Here is a 22,594-nt window from a genome sequence, read left to right as displayed (position 1 = left end):
TGAGGGTGTGAGGGTGTGATCGAAGTCGGGAATACCAGCGACACTTTTATTTTAAAACAAAACTTTATTGGTAATAGTTTTCAAATATGTTTACAACAGCACACTGTTCAAGAGGAAGTCTCATCCTTCGCAGCACACAGGTTGAACGGCCCCCCTCGCCCACCCGGGGCCCCCACCCAGGCCTGAGAGCTCCTCCTGTTTGGGAGAAGTTACAAGAGGGATCAACACAGGGATAATTGGGGTGATTCCCCAGCAGCTCCCCACCTTTCTATTGAGAGAAAAGCACAATCAGATTTGGGGTGCAGTGAGTGGGGATGCACAGCTGACAGCTAAGCTAGAAGTGAGGCGCCCAGGATGGGGAGGGGCTTCTGAAGGGGCTAATGCTCGGAAGAATTGGCATGAGACCCCTGGAAAGGGGGCCGGGAGGCTAGCAGCTCAGGGCGAGGTTCAAAGCCCAGTTCCTTCCTTGACAGAGTCAGTTGGCTACCCCGGCCTCATCAGAGTGGATTTGGGGAGTGGCGAGGGGGTTTCGGAGGGGTGGGACAGTCTGGAGGATGGGAGGCACTGGTGGAACTTAATTTAAATGAAGATTTAAAAAAAAAAAAAAAAACCAAAAAAACCCAAAAACCCACTAGCAAGCAGCCCTCTGTACATGTCACTAAAATCTCCCTTTCCAGGTAGGACTGCATGGAAGGGAAGGCTGGCGTTTCTGTTCCTCCTTAGTGTCCAGTGCTGGGGTGGGGGTGGAGGCTAGGCCCCTCTTTCCATACCCTGCCCTCGGTTACACCAGTAAGACTGGGTGTGACTGGAGCTGAGAAATTCACTGAGAACAGGCGGAGATGTGGGGAGGAGATGTCGGTGGCAGGAAGGGGAGCAGCTCATGTTGCTCCTTCCCCAGTGCCTGGCTTTCCTGCCCCCCTAACCTGGGGGTGTGGAGTGGGTGTTAATTAGATGCATGGAACTCTAGGGCCCTCTGGTGTTCGATCCAACCCTCCCACCCCCAACCAGAAAAAAAGAAAGAAAAAGAAAAAAAAATGAAAGAAAACCCATGGGGCACAAGCACACCCCTAAAACTCGGTAAACTCCTTGCCACATTTCTCATTGATGGAGACCCGGATCTCTTCCTCCTCATAGTCGTCAAAGTTACTCGTGTCCCCAGGGCCTTTAAACTTTGGTATGAAGGGAGCTTCCACCTGGAGAGGGATCAAGAACCACCCAGAGTTCATTAGCTGACCTCACACCATTACAACAATAAAGATGAACGGCTTAATATTCGGGAGACACTTGTGACACAGGCCTGTGCTCAACATTAGGATATTATGTCTTCTTTCCAACCCAACTCACCAAACGGAAGTCACTTCCCAGAGAATACTTCCTGCCCAAGGTCACAAAGTGGCCAGAAGACCCCAGCATCACGTCTGGTCCCTTACCAGCTCCAGGGAGCCTTCTGTTGTTCAGCCTGTCCCCGACTGTCCCTTCCCCCACTCTGGCCATGCTGGGAAAACGGAAGCCCACCTTTCTCTGATAGATGGCAATCCAGTCCGTCGTGGCAAACCACTTGTGGTTCTTGATGTCATTGACCCCGTTCTTGAGGTTCCCAAAGCGCTTGGTGAGGTCCACCTGCAGAAGGTTCCGTAGCAAGTCCTTCAAGTCGGAGCTGAAGTGGGATGGGAACCGCACCTGGAAGGGGGTGTAGACAGAGTGGGGTGCTGCTCACAGACCTGGGGGGTCCAGAATGTTGCCTTTGCCATTTTTTGAAACAGTATTCTCTGCTCCCACCCCCACCCCCACCCCCACGCCCACAGGGTTTTTCTGCCCTGGCAGTCCTGGAACTCTATCTGCAGACCAGGCTGTCTTTGAACTCGAGACCTACCTGCCTCTGCCTCCCTAGTGCTGGGATTAAATTTGTGCTCCACCATGCAGCACAGGATCTTAATGAATAAATAACTCAAGCTGGCCTTGACCATGTGATCCTGTCTCCTATCCTCCCGAGGGTGAGAACTTCAGGTGGGCGCCACTACACCCTGACTGAATGGCGCCCGCTTTATCTAATAACGGCCCTCCAGCGAGAATCTGTTAGATGGCTTGTTGCCGTGTGCTGACTCACCTATAGTCCCAGCACTCAGGCAGAGGCAGGCAGATCTCTGCGATGTGAGCTATTTGAGGCCACGCTGACCTATATGGCAAGTTCCAGACCAGCCAAGGCTACATAAGACCTTGTCCATAAATAAATAAATAAATAAATCAATGTGACTCACTGATGGCTCTGCTCTTGCAGAGGACCTGTGTTTGATTCCCAGTAACCACATGATGGCTCACAACCACCTGTAACTCTAGCCTCAGGGAATCCAATGCCTTTGGCCCCCAAGGGTGCCTACACTCATGTGTACATATCTACATACAGACACACAAATATACACATAATTTAAAAATAAAGTAAATAGAAACAGAAACGGCTCGTTGGAGCTAGGCTAAAGCTCTACAGCAGGTCAGCAGCCAGCACACACGGCACTCTGCCTTTAGGCCCTGGCAGCCATGCAAACAAAAAATATGTATGTTGAGTCCCCTCTGGGTTTGCTGGCTTGTGAACTCTGGGTAAGGCCTGAGAATCTACTACCCCAAGGTCACAGGGACAGAACTGTAGGGAGGTTCTGTCTCAGGTCTGTAGACTTGTATCCTCAGCGAGGATTCTTCAGGCAGCTCTGCTGGGGTCTGAGGGCTTCTGAAATACAGGTATTTCCTCACTCCGCATTCCTGCAGGGCCAGGACAGTTCTTCCGGTCCCTAACTCCAGAAGCTCTTGGACATCTCTGTACACACCCAGCCTCTGGACCGATACCCACAAGAACTGGCCTCTAGGAGCCAGAGGTGGTGGCACAAGCCTGTCACTCCTGCACTTGGAAGGGTGAGTGCCAGGGATGCTTACTGAGACCCTGTTGTAAAGGAAAACCACAAAAGGCCTGGCCAGTGGCTCAGCAGGTAAAGGTACTTGTTGCCAAGCCTCATAATCTGAGTTTGATGCCCGAGTCCCACACGGTGGGAGGAGAGAACTGAAGTTGTTGTCCTTGACTCACATACACTGACACAGTGGGACATGCACAATGAATAGATATTTAAAAAACGAAGGAAAGAAAGGAAGAAAAGGAAGGAGGAAGGAGGAAAGGAGGGAAGGGGAGGCAGATTAGCAAGAAAAGCAGACCAAAAGGAAGGAAGGAAACAAAGACAAAGCAAACCAACTGGTCCCTGCTTTGCCTTCCACAGGGCTGTGTGACCTTGGCCAGGGCCCTTAACCCCTCCAGGCCTGCACCGGCCTCACTGACATGGGGCAGATATCCCAGGGTTCTGTGATACAAGATAACACCGGCAGGGGCGTGGGAACTGTAAATTGCTACAAAGGGGATTATGCTCAGCCATGTGCGGTGGCGCAAGCCTGTTAACCCAGGACTTGGGAGGCGGCAGCAGGACCCGGACGGATGGACGGACAGACGGAGTGCAAGGGTGACCTTGATTACACATGGAGCTGGAGTCCAACCTGGGACTCTGTTTTTAAAACAACAAAATGCCCAGTGACAAAAGGGAACTCACCCCCTGCCTCCTCACAATCTTCCATGAACTTTTTTGTACCGCCTAGGCCACCATCTTGGACATTTCAATTTTTTGTTTTGTGTTTCTTCTGAGTGACACCCTGTAACAGGTCCCAAAATCTCTTTCTCTAACCTCACAACAATCCTCCTGCCTTAGCCTTCTGAATGCTAGGATTAAAGGCCCTTATGAAGGCTGAGTGGTAGCTCACTCATTTAATCCCAGCAGAGACAGAGGCAGGTGGATTTCTGTGAGTTTGCTATCAGCCTAGTCTACACAGTAAATTCTAGACTAGCCAGGGCTACAAAGTAAGACCTTGTCTCAAAAAAAAAAAAAAAAAAAAAAAAAAAAAAAGGCACATGCTACCACACCCCCCTGGCTGTTTTTCTTCTGTCTGATGGAAAGTGTTTGTATTTCACTCATAGGTAATGGAGACTTTGTGCCCAGCCCTGAGTTCCACAACACAGAGTAGGTGTCTTCCAACCTTCCAGAGAGTCAGAAGGCTGATTCCCTAGTTTTCAGATGGGTAAAATGAGGCTCACACAATCAGTGTGATTTTGTCTCGATTTCACCCAATAGTTGTCACAGGGTGGGAACTTGGGGATGGGCTGTGCCCACAACTGGTTGAACCACATATGGAGACTTGGAGCCAACTAGTGGCTGTGGTCCAAGATGCTGAAGCAGGGGGTGACAGCCAGGTTCCCCTGCTAGGTAGGGCTGCTGCACACACAGAGCTATGGTTCTCAGCCCTCCCCCCCTTCCACTCACTTCTCACGGACCACATTCCTTTTCTGTATCTCAGTTCCCTACCTCTCCTAGGGAGCCATTTCTTCAAGGGTATGGCTAAAGAGTGACCCAGGGCTAACGGATGGTGAGGACATCAACAGTCCTCCTGAAAGGGACAGTGCTGGCTTTGTCTTTGTTAAGAGATAGGGTTTTACTCTGTAACCCGGGCTGGTCTGGAACTCAGCAATCCTCCTGCCTTGGGCTACAAAAGAGTGCTGAGATCACAGCCCTGTGCCCCATGCCAGAGTGACGAAGGAGACTCCACATCTACAAAGGCACACAGCTACAGCAGGGTGAGGTTTGCTGGTGTGGCTTCGGTGAACACCTGGGAACCAAACAAGTTTGCTCTGGTCTGGTGTCAGGGCAGCACCTTCTGTAACCAGAGTTCTGATGGAGCTCAGCCTTCCTGACACGCTTGGAACTCAGTCCTGTCAGCTGTGAGATAGATGCTCCAATGTGCATGCATGCACCTGTGTGTGTGTGAGAGAGAAGTGTGTGTGCGCTCATGAGAGGAGAGAGAGAAGTGTGTGTGCGCTCATGAGAGGCAGAGCCACCACCAAGCCTGACTTGAGGAGCTTCCAGATTATGTCAATAAGTGGTGTTCTGGGGTGAGCAAGACCAGGAGGGAGAGTTCTGTGTGTGTGTTGCTGGGGAACACATGTTAGACCTCTGCTCTACCACTGAGCCATACTCCTACCTCTGTGGATTCAGGGCAAGTACTCTGTATCTGAGCCACACACCCCTGTCCTTGATTTTTCTGAGTTTCATTATTTAGCCCAGGCTATCCTGGAAATTTCTATGTGGCCCAGGCTGACCCCAGACTTAAGATGCTCCTGCCTCAGGCTCCTGGGTGTTAGGACAATGGGTTGGTGACAGCACACTTAGGTAGGGAAATGTGGAAGGCTGTTTTGGTTCCTTCCAGGGCTGAACTCCATATCCTGGCCTCACCTTCCCAGAGACGATTTTCTCGTAGATCTGGATAGGCTGGTCAGCGAAGAAGGGCGGGTAACCAGCAGCCATCTCGTAGATGAGGACCCCGAGAGCCCACCAGTCCACAGCCTTGTTGTAGCCCTAGAGCAAGATGGGGGGCCATTCGATGAGGCAAGAAGGTGAAGAGGAGATGGTTCCTCAGGGGCAGGGCAGGCTAGTGAGGTGGAGCAGGCCTCAGGGGTGGGGCAGGCTGGTGAGGTGCCTACTTTGCTCAGGATAATCTCGGGGGCCAAGTACTCAGGGGTCCCACACAAGGTCCAAGTACGGCCTTTCACGCGCTTGGCGAAACCGAAGTCTGTCACCTGTAGGCACAAGAATGGGCAGTAGGTAGGAAGAAGGGCCACAGGCTTCCATGTGCCCGGGAGCGCCCTCCCCCGGCCGCGGGCACCTGAATATAGCCCTGCTGGTCGATGAGAAGGTTCTCGGGCTTCAGGTCCCGGTAGATGAGGTCCAGGGAGTGCAGATACTCAAAGGTCAGGACGATCTGCGCCGCGTAGAAACGGGCATGGGGCTCGCTGGTGGGGACAAGCCAGGAGGGGATGTGTCGGTGAGCATGACCACATCCTCAAGTGGTCCGCAAGTGGGTCTGTGTGCCCACAGAGCAAGACAGCCCATGGCTAGCTAATCAAAATGTAGATTCAAGGCTAGGCATGATGCCATGCACCAGTGGTCCCAGCTATGTGAGAGCTGAGGCAGGGGGATTACATGACCCCAGGATTCCAAAGACGGCCTAGGTAACATTCTGAGACCCAACCTCTAGTGCAAAAACTGGGGAGCCTGGCATGGCACATATCTGTCACCACAGCACTGGGAGGCAGGGGCAGAAGGACTGGCATATGTCTCAGGTCAGCTTGGGCTACATCATGAGTTCTAGGCCAGTCCAGACTACTTAGTGGGACCGTGTCAAAAACAAAACAAAAAAATCAAGCTTCCCACCTCCCCATATTCTAAGCTCTATAATTTTATTCCAAACTCAGCTAAAACAAACTTGAGCTGGAAGGCTTAGAAGGGACAGGTGTCTTGCTGAGGAGTCAACTTATCCAAGAAATTAGTTCAAGAGGATTTTGTCTGATAATCAGAGTTTTGGAAGAAAGTCACCAGGGAACATCCAAGTGTCAAAACAAAAACCACTTTGCCAGGCACGATGGTATACACCTTGAACCCCAGCACTCCAGAGACCTATGAGTTGTGGGCCAGCCTGGTCTACATGGTAAGTTCCAGGCCAGCCAAAGTTACAAAATGAGACTCTGCCGGGCGGTGGTGGCGCACGCCTTTAATCCCAGCACTCGGGAGGCAGAGCCAGGTGGATCTCTGTGAGTTCGAGGCCAGCCTGGGCTACCAAGTGAGCTCCAGGAAAGCTACACAGAGAAACCCTGTCTCGAAAAACCAAAAAAAAAAAAAAAAAAAAAAAAAAAAAGACTCTGTCTCAAAAACAAAGATAACCCCCAAGTACCTCACAGGGTCAACCACCAAGGACTACAGGTCTTGTCTGTTTGCTTTTGCAAAGTCAGGCAAAGCTGACGTTCAGAAAATGAGGACGACTTTTAGAACACCCAGGGGAAGTGAGCTGCGAGTCTCAGCAGCTGCCCAGAGGAAAGTGAAGGGGAAAGCCTCGCTGTGGGAGTCACCAGCAGGGAGGGCAGCCACAGGACGGGAGAAGGGCTTTAGAGAAAAGGAAGCACAAGGTACCAGAAAATCATGCTCAGGGTCGGCCAGCACCCGAAAGACAGAGTCAGAAAGAAACGAGGAAAGGTGCTCTTCTGACTCAGGCAAGCCTCACAACGGCACACGAAGACTTCACTGTTTGACTTTGTTTTGAAGGTAGTTGCTTGTGTTTGAGCCAGGGGCTTTTTATGTAGCCTCGGCTAGCCTCAAACTCCTGATTCTCCTGCCTCGACATCCTCAGTGCTAGGATTAGAGGTGTGCACCACCACACTTGACAAGATGTTTGAATTTTAGTGTATATAAAATATATTTATATCTAGTTGTCAAGTAATATATTAGTATAAAATTTAAAACCACATAAAATTATGCACTGATTAAAAAAAATCTAGCTAGGTGCAATGGTGGGTTTCTGTGGTTCCAGGAAGCTGAGGGAGGAGAACGGAGCCAGCCTAGGATTTGAAGGCTAGCTTGGGCTACATAGTACGATCTCTCTTTTTTTTTCCCCCTTTCTGTGCTGGTCACTCAGCTTGGCTGGCTGAAACATCACAAATTGCTTAGCAAAACAGGAACAAACCCACAGGGGCTGAGTGTGACGACAGCTGCCTGTCACATCAGCACTCAGGAGATAGGACCAAGAGGATCTTGAGCCAAAGACCAGCTTTGGCTATAGAGCAAGACCCCGTCAATAAACAACACACACACACACACACACACACACACACACACACACACACACACACACACACGCAAAATAAATAGATAAATAAATAAATAAATAAAACAAAACAAAATCCCACCAGAACCCAGAGACATCACTTTCCATTTCTAAGCAGACTAGACTCCTGCATGTCCCTGGATGGTGGCCCCTGGGGTGGCAGGGTTGGAGCCTGCTTACCTGAACCTTCCGATCCGCCGTAAGTGGGAGAACATCTCCCCACCAGGCACATACTCCATGACCATGTACAAGTTTGAGTTGTCCTGTGGGAGGCAAAGTGAGTCAAGACCCTGTCTCCAGCCACTGGGCCCCAGCTGAAGACCACAGTGGCCTGGAGGGGTAAGCATTGAAACCTCAGTGACCACTCTCTTCCCAATGGTCCAAGCTTCAAGCATCAGGAGCCGTGTTTTCTCTGGGAGCAGGAAGAGGCAGCTGCTACTCTGTTCTCACAAGGGGAGACAGTGAGCACCTGGCCGCTGGCCAGCTGGAGTTCTGCAGTGGCTACTGTCTCAACCTTCAGTTTCAACATCTGCCAAACAGGTAAGGCAGAATCTGCAGGACCCAGAACAAAGCAGCCTGTGGGGCATGATGGCACACAGCTGGAGCCTCAGCCGCTGGGGTGGGCGAGGACTCTGAGGCCAGCAAGAAGAAAACGTAAGCCTTGCTAAAACAAAACAAAAAGTATTACAGGTTGCTGGCGAGGTGGCCTGCCGTTCCAGGCTCACAACCAAAAAAACAGAAGATCATGAGACTGAGGATGGAGTTCAGTTGTAGAGCACTTGTCGGCCACACACAAAGCCATGTGTTCCATCCCCAGCACAACAAACAAAACAAAAATTGATAGGGAATGATGATGCACACCTGTGATCCCAGCACTCAGGAAGCTGAGGCAGGAGGATCGTGAATTCTAGCCCAGCCTGAGCTACACAATGAGACCCTGTCTCAAAAAACAAAAACTAAGCCAGGCAGTGGTGGTGCACACCTTTAATCCCAGCACTCGGGAGGCAGAGGCAGGCGTATCTCCGTGAGTTCGAGGCCAGCCTGGGTTACAGAGTGAATTCCAGGAAAGGCGCAAAGCTACACAGAAACCCTGTCTCGAAAACCAAAAACCAAAACCAAAAACAAAAAAAAACCCAAAAAACTCCAAACAAACAAACAAACAAACAAACAAAAAAAAAACCAAAGCAAAAACTATGAGGGGCGTGGTGATGCACGCCTTTGATCCCAGCATACGGGATTTGAAGCCAGCCTGGTCTACAGAGCGAGATCCAGGGCAGCCAGGGCTACACAGAGAAACCCTGCCTTGAAAACAAACAAAAAAACTATGAACTTCTGTACAGCTCCTGCACGGGGAACTTCTGGGGACAGGCTCTGCTGACTGCCATTTAAGAGGCGTTCCCACAGGTTCTTATGCACCTGCAAGAACTCCTTACTCTCACAACCTTACAACATGAGGGCTGTGCTAAGGCCCACTGCACAGATGAGAAGAGCGAGGCCCAGTGTGGCCGGTGACTCTCCTGCAGAACAGAGCGGGGAGCAGCTCCCTGGTTGCCTAGTGGCAGTTTGTGTTCCTGGAATGAGTCAGGGTGGTGACTCTGAGGGTGGTCATTCAGGCTGGGTGATGTGCCCAAAGTTACTGAACTAGCAGTTAGCTAAGGGAAGAGCTGAACCCGGTACGCAGGGCCAGGTCCACCCATTTCTGGCATTCCTCCTCCAAGGGTCTTCTTCCTTGAAAGTGGGTGGCCCCAGCCCTGGGGATCAGGAGGCTGTGCCCAGCATGGGCTAGGATCCACCCTCCACCCTCCAAACCCTGGCTGTGCCCTTACCTTGAAGGAGAATTCAAGTTTGACCAGGAACGGGAAGTTGACGGCCTGCAGGATGCGCTTTTCATTTAGCGTGTGTTCAATCTGCTTCAGCTTTACCACCTGAGGCAGAGAAGAGGTGTGGGAGGAGCCTCATCTCCTAGCCTTGGTCAGAACCAGGGGTATGGGAGCGAGGACCATGACTTTAGCCAGAATAGTCCAGAGACCCATAGCCCTGGCTAAGTGCTGAGAGCTGAAGATTCTTGCATGACACACAATCAGAGCAAAGAACATGTGGAGATGCCCCACAGACCAGAAGAATCTTGGGGGAGGAGGCCTAGGGCTTACACATGCCCAGATCAGGCACCTGGAAAAATCTGGAAAGTGGGGGGAACCAGAGAAGGCTGCCTGCAAGAGTGGGAGACTTGGCGACACCAGAGAGGCCCCAAAAGGAATGGCGGCTTAGAAATCAGCTTTTCTTTTTCTGAGCAAGCATTTTTTTTCTCTCTTGTGGTGCCAGGCATGGGACCCAGCACTTTGCATGTGCTAGATTGGCTTTCAATGGCTGAAACTCTAAATTTATTTGTATTTATGTTGGGGGCAACCTATGTATGCCAAGGCATGCATGTGAAGGCCGAGAACAAGCTGAGGAAGTCCCCCTTTCACACGTGAGTCCTGGAGGTCAGATCTGGACCATCAGGCTCGGTGGTCCCTTTACCTGCTGAGCCATGTCGCCACCCCAGCCCAGCAACTTTCGAGCACATTTGAGACAACTGTGACATGACAATGTTTTCAGTTTCTACATTCTCTCTTGCCTCTCCATAGATTTGTAGGTGCAAGACGGTCTGGGTTTGGTAGGCACTTGAAAGACTGAGGCAGGAGGATCTGGAGTTCAAGAACAGCTTTGGCTACACACAAGTGCCAGCCTAGGGTACATGAGACTCTATCTAAACACACACACACACACACACACACACACACACACACACACACACAAAAGCCAGCTAGGTACATAGACTCTATCTAAACACACACACACACACACACACACACACACACACACACACCCTAAAAGTGCCAGCCTAGGGTACATGAGACTCTATCTAAACACACACACACACACACACACACACACACACACACACACACACACACACACACCCTAAAAGTAAAATACAGAGCATTCCAAAGCTACTTACTATGGAAAAAAAAATCACAAAATGTCACACTGGGCACAGTGATGCATGCCTGTAATCTCAGCATTCAGGAAGGCCTCAAGTTGGAGGGCAGCCTGGGCTACATACCAAGACCTTGTCTTAAAAACAAGGCTTTCACCAGGCGGTGGTGGTGCACACCTTTAATCCCAGCACTTGGGAAGCAGAGGCAGGTGGATCTCTGTGAGTTCGAGGCCAGCCTGATCCAGGACAGATTCCAAAGCTACACAGAAAAACCTTGTCTCAAAAAACCAAGAACGAAAAACAAAAAATAAGTAAAAAATAAACCCAAGGCTGTCAAATTTGATCTAATGACCTGAGTTTGACCCCTAGGGCCCCCATGGCAGGAGAGGACAACCGCAGACTGTCCTCTGGCCTCTCCACTGTTGCCGTGGCTCTCACCACCCGCCAAACCCCCCTGAAATTAAAAAAAAAAAAAAGTAACAACAAGCAAAACAAGCAGCAGCAGCAGCAGTTGAGGCTGATGTGACAGTGTGGTTCACAAACCAGAGCACTAGGAGCTCAGGGCTAGCCTTGGCTACATAGAATTTAAAGCTAGGCTTTGATAGATGAGACTTGGACTCAAAACCAACCAGCCAATCCACTTCACATACACTGGTAGCATAGAAATGACTGTGACAGATCCACTGTATTGATCGCAAAACATGTCTAAAATGAATTCCAGGGCTGCGCCTGCAGCCAGTGGGAGAGCCCTTGATCAACAGGTGGAAGGTCTCGAGTTTTAGCCCTAGCAATTGGACAGAAAAAAAAAAAGAATTTCACCTGTTTCTAATATGCTTTTGATGGGATGGCTAGAAAATGTAGAAATCCCCGTTAGGCTGCAGGCGCAGCTCAGTGGTAGAGCAGTTGCCTCGAGTGTGAAAGGTCCAGATTTAATTTCCAGGAGCACACATAAACAGAAGTAAATTCACAAAGAAAACTGTGTGCCTTGTGCTGTGTTTCTGTGTCAGCATCGAACGGGAGTCAGACATCTTCCTGGGTCTGGACAGGTGGCTCAGAGGTCACAAAAGTGTGACCTCATCTTGCACAGCCCTGGGGTTTGATTCCTAGCACCCATGTCAGGGGCTCGCAAATGCCTGTAACTCTAGCTCCTGGGGGATCCAATGCCTCTAGCTGCCATGGGTACCTACAAACACACCCTCAGGCAGGCACGCGCGCGCGCGCACACACACACACACACACACACACACACACACACACACACACACACATGCCCGTACACAGTTTTAAGAAGTCTTTATGGACTTTTAGAGGGACTGAGGGATGGCTTAGTGGGTAAGGTGTCCACTGCACAGGAATGAGGATCTGAGTTCAGATCCTGGAACCCATGTGGAAACCAGGTGTGGTGCTGTGCATCTATAACCACAGTGCTCTGGGGACTGACCAGGTGTGGTGCTGTGCACCTATGACCATGGTGCTGGGACGGGTGGGGGTGACTTGCATGGTGCTCTGGGGACTGACCAGGGGTGGTGTAGGGCCTTACCTTCCATCTTGTCTGCTGCTGCCTGAGAGGCTGGATGCCCTGGAGCTCAGGGACTCTCGGTCCCTGCCCTCTCTCACTGTAGGAGGTGCTGGTACAGACAGCGCTGCTGTGCTGGGCTTTGTGTGCACTGAACTCTGTGTGGGACTGAACTCTGATTCTCAGGCTTGCCCGAGATTGATCCTTCAACTCATTAAGTTTTTTTCTTTAAATTCACTTCTTGTATGTGTGTGTGTGTGTGGGGGGGTACATGCTTGTGCCACGACACACTTGTAGGGATCAGAGGACACTCGATCTTGGTCAGAGGACAACTTGAAGGAGTGGTTCTCTCCTTCTACCACCTGGGTCCTGGGGCTGAACTAAAGCCACCATGCTTGGTGATGAGCACCTTTAACTCACCCAGCCGTCTCTACTCCCGTCTCTACCTCATTGTTTTGAGACAGCTGGTCAACAAGACACACACAGACACACAGACACACAGACACACACACACACACACACACACACACACACACACACACACACACACACACACACACACACACAGAGTTTTTACATTTTTTAAAGGACTTTTGTGTAAGCCAAGTGATAGCGGCCCATGTCTTTAATACCAGCACTGAGGAGGCAGAGGCAGGAGAATCTCTGTCAGCTCAAGTCCAGCCTGGTCTACGGAGTGCTACACAGAGCTCTATCTTGGAAAAAACCAACAAACAACTTCTGTGTAAACTTTACTTTTTCCAGAAGATCCTGGCTGCCCTTGTGGAGCGGCACACACCTGGCACACCTTTGGGTCTGACAGACTGTGGAGGATCAGGGGACACACATGTGGCTGAGTACTCACGGGGACAGGTTCAAAGACACTGCTGAGTACAGATGGTCAAGTCTGCAGAGCTCTGGCCCGTGGGTGCAGCAACTCTGTGAACCTCACACCCTTTCCCACTTATTTCATCTTTTGCAGAGGTGAGGATGAGCCTTGAGAATGCTGGCCAAGTGCTCTGCCTCTGAGCTGCACCCCAGCAGTAGACATTAAACCAGCAATGGAATACTTACAATGTCAGAGAAGATGTACACACCCCTTCACTCTCATGGACGCAGCACGGTAGTGCGCATGTGGCAAGGCCAAGCTGCATTGGACCTTTCTAAGACCTGAGGCGCAGGGGAGGGCTGCATTGCTAATTTATAGCTGACTGGATCTATTACTTGTGGAGCCCTTGGAGCTGGCAGCTGGTGAGTGGTGGTGGGCTTGGCATGGGTCTGGTGGCCAGAGACGGGAACGCCTGGCAGCCGGTCATCTTACCTTCTGTTTGTCCAAGATCTTCATGGCAAAGTGGTTGCCCGTCTCCTTGTGCTTCACAAGCATCACTCGCCCGAAGGAGCCGGTGCCGAGGGTCTTGATTCTATCGAAGTGATCCAACTGGGCTGTGTTCTGTAGGCAGGGGTGGGAGGGGTCAGGGGCCACTTCTCCAGTTTCTGGGCTAGGGAGTCCCCTATGTCACCGGCAGAGGGGGCCCTGGGGAGTGGGTGGAGATGACCCAGGGGACATTCTTCCAGGCAGGGTGGCAGGGGCCAGATCCGGCCCTGGCCTGGGGCCCAGGAGTTGCTGGCAGCTGCATGGCGAGCAGGGGCTGCCAGGTGCAAGGGTACAGCGGGGTGGGGGCCTGGGGATGGCAGGGGTCAGCGTGGGCATGCTGGAAGGGGCTGGGGTGGGGGCCTGGGGATGAGCAGGGGTCAGCGTGGGCATGTTGGAAGGGGCTGGGGTGGGGGCCTGGGATGAGCAGGGGTGTGGGGGGGGGGGGGGGGGGCCTGGGGATGAGCAGGGGTCAGTGTGGGCATGCTGGAAGGGCTGGGGTGGGGCTGGGTAGGTCACACGGTGACAGAGCCAGGCACTGTCCCCTGGGAACTGCTCATTTGAGGAGCTTACCTGAGAAGGACTCTCCCATTTTTTCAGGAAGTCTTCCTTGGCCTTGGCGAGGAACTCTTTCACTGGGGAGAGAGGAGAAGGTTAGGCGGAGTGGGCTGCCTCAAGGCACATAAAGTCTTTCCACTCTGGTGGAAACTGGGTGCAGCTGTTTCAAGCCAGAGTCTGATATTTTACCAGTGTCTTTGGGGGAGGCTAGAGGCAACTTGGGGACTCTTGACTAGGCTGGGGCCTGAGTACCCCTTTAATTACAGAGGTGGGTCCCAGATTCTGGTAATTCCTAAATAAGGTTCATGGAGACTCAGGGGCACACGAGATCGAGCGAGAGGCACACAGCCCACCCCACCCGACTCCCTAGCACTGACATTCCTTGGCCAGGGCTGTGCCAGCTGAGGTATTTATAGCCTCTGATCTGGCTGCTTGTCTGTTGAGGCCAGGCCCTGGTGGAGGCCTGTGGGGCTAGTGTAGCAGGCGCTCTTGGGGGGGGGGGGCTCAGCTGTCACCTTGGCCTCCACTGGCTCTGTGCCTGTCTTTGTGGAGGGGAGAGCTCTTGCCCCGAGCTGCTTCACCGAGTGCCTCCCTTCAGGCACGCTCCTCCCTGGCGCCTGCAGCATCCTGAGGCCAGCATCTCATTTCCTAATGTAGACGCTGTCCCTGGTGACTGGTTGGGGCACACACTTCATCCACACTCTTATTGGATCTGTCTGACAACCTTCCTTACATCTATCTGTTTTACCCACTCAACAGCTCAGGAAAACGAGGCCTGAAGACAGTTCACTGTTGTGTATAGCTACTGAGAGGCAGCTAAGGGACATGACTTCAAGACAGTAGTTCAGAGTCTGTCTATCGTGGTGGGCGGTGTCTTTGGACAACTGTTCTGATGTTTCTGGGTCTCCGTTTTCCACATGAGCAAATGAGGATACAGCACTGATGTTCTTGTAGGGTGGTGGTGGGGAGTCATAATTCCATTCTGGCAAAGGGGACTGGCCAGTGGCCTAGCACCAGGTCTATGGTACAGAAATGCCAGCTATCCCCTCTGTGATGGTGAACCTGGCAACTTAACTATATCTGGAGTTAACTGAAACCTCAGCAGCTGGACACACCTGTGAGGGTTTCTTTATTAGATTATTGGAGGTGGGAAGATCCACATAAACCTGAGCCTCATCTTCTGGCGACAGCCACATAAAAGGACAGAAAAGGAGGGAACTCTGAGTTCTGCCTGCTTGCCCTCACTTGCACAGGCAAAGTCATCTGTCCTGTCTCTGAGGTATTCCTTTGCTGATATTAGAACCTACTTCTTCAGGATTTCAGTGTAGACTGAAGACCAGCAGCTGTCCAGGAATCTTCCAGAACTCCAGCACTAGACTGGGACTACTGGACATGCAGTCTTAGGCCTGAACAACTACCCAAACCACAGCCTGCAGCCACTCTAATGAATTCCATATATAAATATTCATTCTGCCAGTTCTCTCCCTTTGGAGAACTATGGCTAATACTCTCTCTTGATTTCTTTTTCCTTTTTTCCTTTGAGACAGGATGCCTCTCTACATAGTCCTCACTGTCTTGGAACTCACTATGTAGACCAGATTAGCTTCAAACTCACAGAGATTCACCTCCTCTGCTCCTGCCTCTGTCTCCTGAGTGATAGGATTAAAGGCATGTACAACCACACCCAGCCCCTCTCTTGATTTTCTGAGACAAGATCTTACACTGTAGCCCAGTATGACATGACACTATGTAGCCCAGGATGTCCTTGAAGCTAGAGCAGTCCTCTTGACTCAGGTTCCCTAGTACTAGGACAGGTCAGGGGGCAGGAAGGACGGTGCCGAGAAGAGCAGGCTTGGAATAATGGCACAGGCTTGTGAGATCAAGACTTGTGAGCTGCAGCAGGATTCTGAGTTCAAGGCCAGCCTAGGATGGATAGCATGAACCTGTACTGAAGGACTAGAGACGGGAGCTGCAAGTCAGGGCAGAGCACTTGCCAGGATGCACAAGGCCTCGGTTCTAGCCCAAGATCGACAACACAGAAGAATAGCTCAGCTGGAACCCCAGAACTAGGAGGCTAAGACAGGAGGATCTCAAGTACAAGGCAGGCCTCTGAAAAAATAAACAAGAAAGCCAAGGGGTGGTGCACAGCAAGAGCAAAGCCTAACCCCGGAACCCCACACTCACCTGCTGCCTGCCTCTCCCAGCAGAGTGTGGCATGGGGGTTAGGGAACATGGGGCAATCTGGGGCCCATCAGTTCTCAGCCAGGATTCAGGGTGCTGACTGGGGCTTTAGTCCCCAGAAAGTGGAGCGCAGGTAACCCAGGAAACGGACAGCCAGGTGGGCACAGAGGAACAGCTGCAGCCACAGCTGGAAGGTGACATCGTCCTCATGCTCACTACTTCCAGACCCCAGATCCATCCCAGGTGGCCCTGGGGTCTATCTGCAATCTTCTCTTTGCTGGAGTAACCAGTGCCTCTTAGTAAGGTCTGGGAGTTGGGGAAGGAGTTGGTTGCCACGGAAGCATTTAAAGGCACCTGCTCCAGGCTGGCCAAGGTCTGCAGAGGCTCTCTTTGGCAGCGGGAGGTGGGAAGATTCTCTAGAGGGTGTCCCTCTGGCTGGCCTGCCCTTCCAGGGATGCCCATGGCTCCCAGGATGTCTCCCCCAATGGTGCAGTTTGCATGAAGTCCATGTGCCCAAAGTACTGCCCATGGGCAGAGGTGAAGGAGTTAAGGGCCCAGGCAACAGGCCCCAGTTCTCCAGAGGTTAAAGAAGCCCCAGAGCTTGTTAATTGGCTGAAAGAACAGCCAGAGAGGAAGGCAGGGTGGGGAACAGTGGCGAAAGCCACCTTATCTTCTCTGAGTTTCCGCTCGACACGGAGCCCCCAAATCTTGCTACCCCTGAGAGAAATGGGTACATCTGGTTCCCTGTCTTGTTCCTCTGAAGGGGCGAGAGGGGAACGGTGTCCTGGGATGTCCTTGGCCTCTGTCAAACCTTGCCCTGTGCTTGGCTCTGTTCTCAGCCATGAAAGTCCAAACCGGAAATGAATGGCTAAACTTGGGTGGGGGAGGGGAAGGTAGCGTTAATCATCATCTTCCTTCTTTCCAGGCTCCCAAAGCTGAAGCTCTATAGTGGCCTTCCTGGGGCTGCCTGGCACCCATGGACCCCCGCTGGACAGGAAGTGGACAAGGAGGGTAGCTCAGCAGCTGTTAGCCTTCTCTCATTTGGAAGGGAAGGGTGCCACTGGCCTCCACTCTCTGGATTTGATGTGCTGAGAAAACTCCAGACACCTCTAGGAAAGTCAGTGCCACAGACACAGAAATCACCTTGGATTCAAATGTGAGGGTCATAGTAGCAGGCAAGAGTGCACTACACTGCACCCCCAGTTTGAAGAGGACCCCCTAACACTGGGTCTCATCTCTCTCTGGGCAGGGTTCAGGGTACCAAGCCGGACTAGGGTGGTCTAGGGTGGACCAATCTTCATTCTGGGCTGAATATCAAAACTGGGTGGGACTACTCATGGCCCTGTCTGAGCTGGAACCCCACTCTGGACAGACCATCTGCTTTGGTCTGAAATGGACCATTCATCCCTCTTCTCTCTCGGGCCCCCTAGTCCAGGGTGTTAAGAAGGGAGGTGTTCCCAGGGGTACCCAAGGACCCACAGACTCCTTCCCTCTACTTGCTCCCCTAAGCCCTATCACAGCCCTTCCCTGACTTAAGGGGCAGACAGTGCCTAGGAAGTTGCTATAGCAACAGGGCTCAGCCTCACCATCGTTGGAGCTGGAAGCCATCACTCAGTCTTTCTCAGGGCACTAGCACTACGGTGGCTGGGAAGCCTCATAAGATCTGCCGCACCGGTCTGGCTGCCAGTCTTCAGGGCCCTGACTGTAGGGGGAGCCAGGGAGTTGTAGGGTGGGAACAGGAGGAGAAACTCGACCTGCAGACTAATCAGTGCAGGGGAGGGCAGATAGAATCCTTCAAACTTCTGTTGGCCTGACTGGGCAAAAGGCAAAGCTGTCTGGTAGGACCCTCTTGGGCACCCATACAACTGCCAATGGTAACAAGGGTTTGACCCTTTTGAGCCTCTATAGGATGTTTAAGGCAACAATTCTTTCCATCCAAGAACGTCCGAGGGTGTCTTTTCCTCAGCGACTGGATCGACTTGCCTTGTCTTTGGGGTTCCTCTCAGCACTCCTGCCGTTTTCCTGTGGCTCAACTCCCTGAGGTGTGTACCAGCTGAGACCTGAGCCCCACTTGGCCTGTCTGCGCTGACAGCCTCCTGGGGCTCGACCTTTTCCCTCTGTCCTCTAGGCTTCTCACCGTGGCCATCAACATCTGTGTCATTTTAGGGCGCAGACTCCCCTTATCCTGTTCCATGCTGGGCTGCTTCTAGACCCTCCTGGTCAAGGAGAAGCCCACCCTGCCTTGCCTGGCACCGAGATGGCAGTGCAGTGGCTACACGATGCCTGTGTGGTGCCTCGGAAGGCTTAGGCATCTTCCCAACTCCAGTGGGGCAGGCATGCGGCAGATGAAATGCAGGTGCCCCCTGCAGGCTGGTGTGGCTACTGCCCCAGCTTCCCCCCTTCCTCTAAGAAGCTTCCCGAAGGGTCTTCCTCTTTGGGGCAGAGGGATGTCTCCCCAGTCTGACTAGGTCTCAGGAGCAGAACACATTATTTGTTTTTTAGTGGTACTGAGGGTTGAACTAGGGCCTCGGACCTTCTGTGCCAGCACTGTACCACTGAGCCGCATCTCCGGCTCTTATTTACTTTTATTTTGAAATAGCTTCTCATTAAGCTGTCCAGGCAACCTTAGAATTTAAGATTCTCTTGCTTTAGCCTCCCAGGTAGCCAGGTTGACAGGCCTCAAGGTTGTCAAGGTTGACAGGCCACTTCCGTTTAGTTACGTTGTGTTTTAATGTTTATCAGAGACTACAGCAGGCAATCTTAGACTGTGATAGCTTAGGGCCTATGAGCAAAAACGAGTCAAGTTTTTACTTTTACTTTTTTTTTTTAAAGGCCATGTCTCCTTTGTAGCCCAGGTTGACCTCAAACTCAGGTCCTTCTGCCTCACACTCCCTCTTTTGCTTGTTACAGACGTGAGTCGCTGTGCCTGTTTTATATTTTTAATTTTTTACGTGTATTCTGTGTGCACACACATCCTTGTGGAGGTCAGAGGACAACTTGTAGGAGTCAGTTCTCTCCTCGCACCAGAAGACGATGCAGACTGGCATGTCGGCAGCAAGCATCTTTACCTGCTGAGCCACCTCGATGAACACGGGTTTTATTTGTATTTTGATATAGGATCTCGCTGTCACCCAAGTTAGCCTTTAACTGTTGGGCTCAAACAGCCCTTTTGCCTCAGCCTCATGAATTGCTGGAAATACCAATATGCACTATTATTCACGGTTTGTTTTTATCATTTTAAATTAAGAAAGTATGGCTGGGGTTTAACTCCTGTGAAGGTACCTTAGGAATGTCTGGGTTAAAGGCTGGACATGGAGATGCATGCCTTTAATCCCAGCACAGGAGGCAGCGATGGGTGGATCTCTCTATGAGTTTGAAGCCAGCTTGGTCTATTTGACCAAGTTCCAGGCCATTTGGAGCTATACAGTGAGACCCTGTCTGAAAAACCCAAAACAAGCAAAGGAATGTCTGAGTTGAGACTTTGTGGGGTCCAGGATATCTGCTGGTAGACAGATCTGGGTGTGAATTCTGCCTGTATGCTCTCATCCGTGCCCAATTCAGATGGCTCATTTGGACAAAAATCATCAAAATAAGTGTGTCTGTGGAGACCATTTTAGTTAGTCCTCTTGGATGCCCGATGAACAGCAGCTGGGATTTCATCCCCATGAAAGAGCTGGCCAGCTCGGAGACTCTGATCTCTTCCTTGGGCTATTCCCCCTCTGCGGCATTAGGTCCTGCTGAATCTGTCCGATATGCTTCAGGCCTTTCTAGCACTGTCTCCTCAACTTTCAGAAGGGCCACTGCAACATACAGCCCACTGCCAGGACCATCTACCTCCTGGTGGGCCTCACCTGCCAAGGGGGCTGGCCCCTCCCCTTCCGCCTGGGCCCCTCCAAGCTCAAGCCCAAGACCTTTTTGGGCACTACCCACCTGCTCCTCTGTCATCAAGCCCTCAACTACAAGCACTTGCCTCTCTGTCCCCCGCCCATCGGTGACATGCCAGGCCTCTTAAGGCTGCTCTGCTGTTTGAAAGGGGGGGAGGGGCAGAAGGTTCTTGGGCTTCGGTGGCATTCTGAGGACCCAGACACTGAGAAGGGCAGAGCTGGTCATAGCCTCCCTTTTTGGGAGGTCTGACTATTTCTGGGTAACTGAAGGGGTTCTCAGTGGCAGTCCAGCTTTAGCTTGGAGTTACATCATTTTAAGAGATGTAAGTATTGGGAACAGGGCACAAGGCCCTTTCTGAAGGTATTTCAAATACAGAATCAGTTTCTTTCCTTGGCTGGAAAAATTCAGCATGTTTAGGGGTGGAGAGGGGTGGAACACACCTCCCTTTGGGGGCGTCCTGGTTTGCACAGAATCCACCTGTCCTCAACAAGCCAAATCACTAGCTGTCACCTACTGCTGGATGGCATTGCGCTACCCTTGCGATCCTCTTTCTGACCATCCGAATTCAAGCCGAATGAGCCCTCGCTAACACGACATTTCCCTCTCAGCCTTGAACCAGGAGTGAAGCAGCCCCAGGGACCGGGTCAATGACAGAACCGCCGTTGTGAAATGACCATTTATTGAGGGGCCTTCCAAGGAACCCAGAGCTCAGGCCAGGAGATGGGAGGGTGCTCTGCCGATTCCCCTCACACGCAACCCAAGAAAGAGGACAGACGCAATGGCTCTGGACGAGACCAGCTCAAACTTGGATCTGGAAGCGCAGAAGCCGCTCTCTAGGTTCATAAACAGTCTGCCACCCCAGCCAGAGCCAGACGCTTACATGGAGGAGGCAGAGTGACAGGCTGAAAGGGGCAGAGGGACCCAGAAAGATCTTGTCCCCCATGCCAAGTGACACAGAAGGAGAAAACAATGCAGGAGGTGTTCCTGGGAAATGCTCATGGGGCAGGGGGGCTTGGAGGTGGGGGCTGTGGTTAGGAGAAAGATGGCGGGGGCTGGAGGGGGAGGGGTGTGGTCACCAAGTGGCCAAGGTCCCTGCAGGGTGGACCACAGCACTCCCAAGACTGGCAGGAGCCTGGATCAGGGTCAGGCATTGGGGCTCTGTGTGGAAAAGGTGAGTGACGAAGTCTGTGGGGGGATTAGAATCTGGGAAAAGGGACTAGGAGGAGGGGGTGGGGTGGTGACAGGGCCCCATCTGGGGCCCCGGCGGTCATACATGCAATGGTTGGCAGTGACAGCTGGGTGGGGGGGCACGGCCTTTGCAGTGGGGGATGGTAGGCCATGGACACGGGGGCCCAACCGGGGGCAAGGTACCTCTGCGGTGCTCGGACCCCAGCGTGGACAGGCAGCAGACAGGGGTGCAGGCGGGCAGGATTGGGGGGGGCACATGGGGGATGGGCATGCAGTGATGAGCAGAGCACGGGCAGGCCGCACGCAGCAGAGATCAGGGTGACGGCCGGGAACTCACCGCTCTCCTGCTCGCTGCCCTTCTTGGCGGCGGCGGCGTTGCCCATCGCGGCGGCGTCGCGGCCGGGGCCGGTCCCGGAGCTGCGGCGCGGTGGGTGCTAAGGCGGCCGGCGGCCCCGGAGCGCGCTGGGCAGCAGAGGCGGCGGCCCCTGGGGCTGGCTGCGCTGGCTGCGGCGCCACGACCCCCGCCCAGCCCCTGCTTCCCGCGTCTCTCTGCGCCCGCCCGCGGGGGAGCCTCAGCCCAAGTCCTCTGTCCGTGACGCCCCCGCAGCCCGCCACCCATTGGTTCAGGCCTCCCTGACTGACAGCCCCGCGCCGCTGTCCATTGGCCCTCTGAAACCTTCCCGCGCTACCATAGGCTGCCGCATGCATGACGCGAGTTGCAGTCGCTCAGCCACTCACGGGCTCGTGGGGCCATCGTCGGGCGGGCGGACGCATGTGATTGGCCAAACTCGCTCTGCGAGGCCGCCGATTGGCTGAGACGCACGGCCCCGGTCAGTGTCAGTCTCGGGGTGAGAGGGCGGGGCAGCTGCGCAGGCTGAGGCCCGGGCAGCGGGCGGGGCGGCGGCTGCGGCGGCGGCGGCTGGAGGGTAGCCGGGCGACAGGCGCTGCGAGGTGCGGGAGGCGGCCCCGGCGGACGCCCGTGTGGCACCGTGAGCGCTGCAGTCTCCCGCCCCTGCCCAGTGCGGCGGCGGCCATGGGCCAGCGGAGGTTGACGCCACGGCGGGCCGGCGCAGCGGCTTGTCCACCTGCCAGCGGGGGAGGGGCCGGCTGGCGCCGCGGGTCAGAGGTCGCCGGGCGCCGTTCGGCGTCATTCATAAGGCCTGGCGCTCGGCAGCCGTGA

General features: G+C 53.0%; 1 protein-coding gene across 2 annotated transcripts; it reads right to left on the bottom strand.

Moving 5' to 3' along the window:
• Positions 1-44: 44 nt before the first annotated feature.
• On the bottom strand, positions 45-22,006 carry Prkaca (protein kinase cAMP-activated catalytic subunit alpha). Of its 2 annotated transcripts, none has more exons than XM_028858624.1 (10): positions 21,752-22,006; positions 14,176-14,237; positions 13,552-13,680; positions 9,564-9,662; positions 7,918-8,000; positions 5,746-5,872; positions 5,564-5,659; positions 5,316-5,438; positions 1,516-1,680; positions 45-1,193 (listed from the first exon to the last, which is right to left on the bottom strand). In XM_028858624.1, the coding sequence occupies exons 1-10, from the start codon at positions 21,795-21,797 to the stop codon at positions 1,068-1,070; spliced, it is 1,056 nt and encodes a 351-aa protein (XP_028714457.1). In that variant the 5' UTR covers positions 21,798-22,006; the 3' UTR covers positions 45-1,067. The 2 variants fall into 2 exon arrangements, with proteins under 2 accessions (XP_028714457.1, XP_037061925.1); XM_037206030.1 differs by lacking the exon at positions 21,752-22,006 and adding an exon at positions 17,928-18,129.
• Positions 22,007-22,594: the final 588 nt, after the last annotated feature.

The sequence above is a fragment of the Peromyscus leucopus genome, chromosome 5, assembly GCF_004664715.2.
Source record: "Peromyscus leucopus breed LL Stock chromosome 5, UCI_PerLeu_2.1, whole genome shotgun sequence".
In the NCBI taxonomy this organism is placed as follows: Eukaryota; Metazoa; Chordata; class Mammalia; order Rodentia; family Cricetidae; genus Peromyscus; species Peromyscus leucopus.
This window is presented reverse-complemented; position numbering and strand designations above follow the sequence as displayed.